Source organism: Rana temporaria, chromosome 12, assembly GCF_905171775.1.
Source record: "Rana temporaria chromosome 12, aRanTem1.1, whole genome shotgun sequence".
In the NCBI taxonomy this organism is placed as follows: domain Eukaryota; kingdom Metazoa; phylum Chordata; class Amphibia; order Anura; family Ranidae; genus Rana; species Rana temporaria.
The window spans coordinates 81350968-81354360 of NC_053500.1; the positions used below are offsets into that span (position 1 = coordinate 81350968).

The 3393-nt window shown below is 34.6% G+C and overlaps 1 protein-coding gene across 1 annotated transcript in view; it reads right to left on the reverse strand.

The window, feature by feature from the left end:
- Positions 1 to 1662: 1662 nt before the first annotated feature.
- The window catches only part of LOC120918809 (P2X purinoceptor 7-like), a 3651-nt gene continuing 1920 nt past the window's right edge, over positions 1663 to 3393 (reverse strand). Inside the window, exons 3-4 of the mRNA XM_040330618.1 lie at positions 1979 to 2337; positions 1663 to 1890 (exon numbers count right to left, since the gene is read on the reverse strand). Coding sequence (XP_040186552.1) covers positions 1701 to 1890; positions 1979 to 2337 — 549 coding nt within the window. The 3' untranslated portion in view covers positions 1663 to 1700. The remainder of the gene's footprint in view (positions 1891 to 1978; positions 2338 to 3393) is intronic.

Consider the following 3393-nt stretch of genomic DNA (forward strand, 5'->3'; position numbering starts at 1 on the left):
ATAAAGCAGTATGCTGCAGGTAACATTTTATTGGCCGGTGCTATAACTCTTAGTGGAGGTAGCTATGCTAAGGTTAGAGAGATGTTCGATCTCTGTGGCATAGCGATCTTTGGGAAAACCTCTTTCAACAAAGCACAAACTAGATATGTACATAAGGCTGTAGACATCAGTTGGCAAAAAAATTTGTCTGACGTAACAAAAGAACTGAAAGGAAAACCAGTATTCATTATCGGCGATGGTCAATGTGATAGCCCAGGATACTCTGCAAAATACTCTACTTACACGTGCATGGATTTATTTACTAAGAAAATAGTAGACTTTGATGTGGTGCAGGTGTCTCAGACCACTTCATCTGTAGCTATGGAGAAGTTGGGATTTACCAACTGTCTTGATCGCATTATTGAGAAATTTGATGTTCAGTTTGTAGGAACAGATCGCCACACAGGGATCAGAAAATTAATGGCAACTAAAGAAAAATATAAAAAAATTGAACACCAATTTGATACATGGCACTATGTAAAAAATATAAATCGTAAATTATTACAGCTTGCCAAAAAATCTATTAATAAAGGACTTTTGCCATGGGTTCGACCCGTTCTGCTCCATTTTTATTTTTGTAGTGCACATTGCAAAGGGGAAGAGGATGTTTTTCGTAACATTTGGCAATCTGTACTACATCACGTAATAAACGAGCACGAATGGGAAATAGATGGTGTAAAAAAAAAATGTTTACACGATCCAATGAGTGTTGATTCTCGTAGAGTAGCCTGGTTAAGACTTGAGTCACCAGCATTCCAAGCATTGTCTAGTATTGTTCTTGATGCCCAATTGAATAAGGATTTAAAACATTTGACACATTTTTGTCAAACAGGTATTATTGAAACTTACCATAGCATGATTCTAAAATTTAGGCCAAAAAGGATTCACTACAGGTATGATTCTATGGAAACCAGAACTAAATTGGCAGCTTTATGCCACAATTACAATGCTATTCGGAAGCCCGCTCTCACCAAAAAAACTGATGAAAGTGGTCAAGAAGTTCTTGTGGAACGTAAAAATATTGAATTTCCAAGGGGAAGGAAAAAATGGATAGTACGTAATGTTTATGAGAAAATGGACACCCAACATAACATAAATATTATGGCAGACATGATTTCCATTGTTGAAGGAAAAATCGCAAGTTCTTGGAAATCAAAAAACAGACAAATGCCAGCGAACATAGCTCCAGTTGAGAGGCCAGAAACAAGTGTACTTGTGAAAGAACATATGACTCGTTTCTCCAAATTTAAAAAATAATGTTGATAATAAATATTGTATTAGCCAAATATAATTACTTTTGAAACAAAAAAACTAAAATTTTGATAGACATTTATTTTTGGAAAAAATAAATCACAATGTTCAAAAAAGTTTTGTTATATATTTTTCTTCAAATGTTTTGTTATATATTTTTAGTCAAATGTTATTTCTGTTATTTTAATAAAATAATTTAAAATAATTATTTTTATTCTTTTTTTTTAATTTAATAATAAAGTAATGTATATATTTAGTCAATAAATTAAATGCATAAAGAAAAGACAAACACAAAAAATTTTGTTAAAAATTTAACAATTTTTATTCAATCAAAAACTTAAAAAAATTAAACAAAAAATAAAGATTTATTAACCAAAACAAAATTCACACAAAAAAAAAAAAAAATGTTTTCAATGGAAAGCCATTTCATAGGCATCGTAGTCTTGTGCATATTGAAATCCTACGTAAGTTGCGTTTGGATCTGGGAAAACTTCTCTTATAGTTTTAACGGCACAAGAGGGAATAACTCGTCTATTTCCTTTCCCTAAATATCCATAGATCCAAGCGATGAATGACCGGTACGCTGTTTTTCTTAATCTCCTGTTTAAATATATATATAAAAATCAGTATAGTGAATACACATTTGACATGAAAAAAAGAACATTAACATTTATAATAAAATATTTACCGATTGTTGTCTGCATCTACAATCGGTTGATCGTCAAGGTGCATTGTCATACATGTTAGTCTTACATGTGCCTCTGTTGCTATTTGCGATTGAAAAATGTCAGCGCTAGTTATACAACTGCTTCCCTCTGGGATACTAGCTTCAATTGCTGTAATTTCACGACAGCACACAGACTCAATTTGGCTAGCCATTGGGATGCAGCAATCACAGGAACACCAAACTGTGTTGCCTAATCGGTCTTCATTACCGTCTTCTGATTCAGACTCTTCACTATCTGTCAATGTTGGGTTTACAGGAAATGCTTGTTCATTTTCGTTTCCTTCAAATCTAGCCAACAGCTGCGCCACAATTATATTTCGCTAAAAATATAAGACATCAAATTTAATTTTATATTAAGAAAAATAATGTACATACTTTATGGTTTGACAGCAACAACAACTTTATGGAAACAGAATTGTAGTTAATTCCATTAATAAAATTAAAAACATATATATATTTTATATTTTAATTGTGTGTGTGTCATATATATATATATATATATATATATAAAATAAATAACAGTAAATAATATATAAAAGCACATCCACCAACAATGACTTGAGTATAATGAATATGTCTGTGTATTTTATCATATAAATTGAGTTTTTATGTTTCTATTAATTTTAAATAAACTAAATATAAATATATATACATTTTATTAATATACAAAAATTTAATTTAAAAATGTAAGAGGGTAATTTAAATTTTTTTAAAAAAAGGGGGGATGAGGAAAGAGAAGGGGAGGAGGTGGATAGATAGAGAGAGAGGGGGGAGGTGTTGAGAGAGAGAGGGATTTCAAGGTAGAGAGATGGACAGGTGGATAGAGAGAGGGGTGGAGGTGGCAATAGAGAGAGATGTGGGGAGAGAGAGAGATAGAAAGTGAGACAGAGGGGGGAGCTAGAGATAGAGGGGGTGATGGGGAGAGAGAGAGTGGGAGTTTTTAGAGAGATGAGAGGTTAGAGCTAGAGGGGGGAAGGTGGAGAGAGAAAGAGGGGGGGGGGTTCACAGATGGAGGGGAGGTAGAGCAATTTAAAGAGAGAGGGGGAAAGGTGGAGAGGGACAGGTGGAGAAATATATGGGTGGAGGTGGTGATAGAGAGAGAGACGTAAATAGAAACAGATAAAGATGTGTGGGTAGATAGAGGGTGGAGGTGTAGATAAAGAGAGACGTGGAGAGAGAATACAAGAGATAGAGGGGTGAAGTATAGAGAGAGAGATGTCGTGAGAGAGAGGAGGGTGAAGTGAAGAAAGAGAGAGGGGGGTAGAGATGGAGAAGGAGGGGGTATGTGGAGATACAGGGGGGAGAGAGGTTGAGATAGAGGTGGGCTTTTTGGGAAAAAGAGAGCGGGAGGTGGAGAGAGAGAGGTGGTGTTGGAG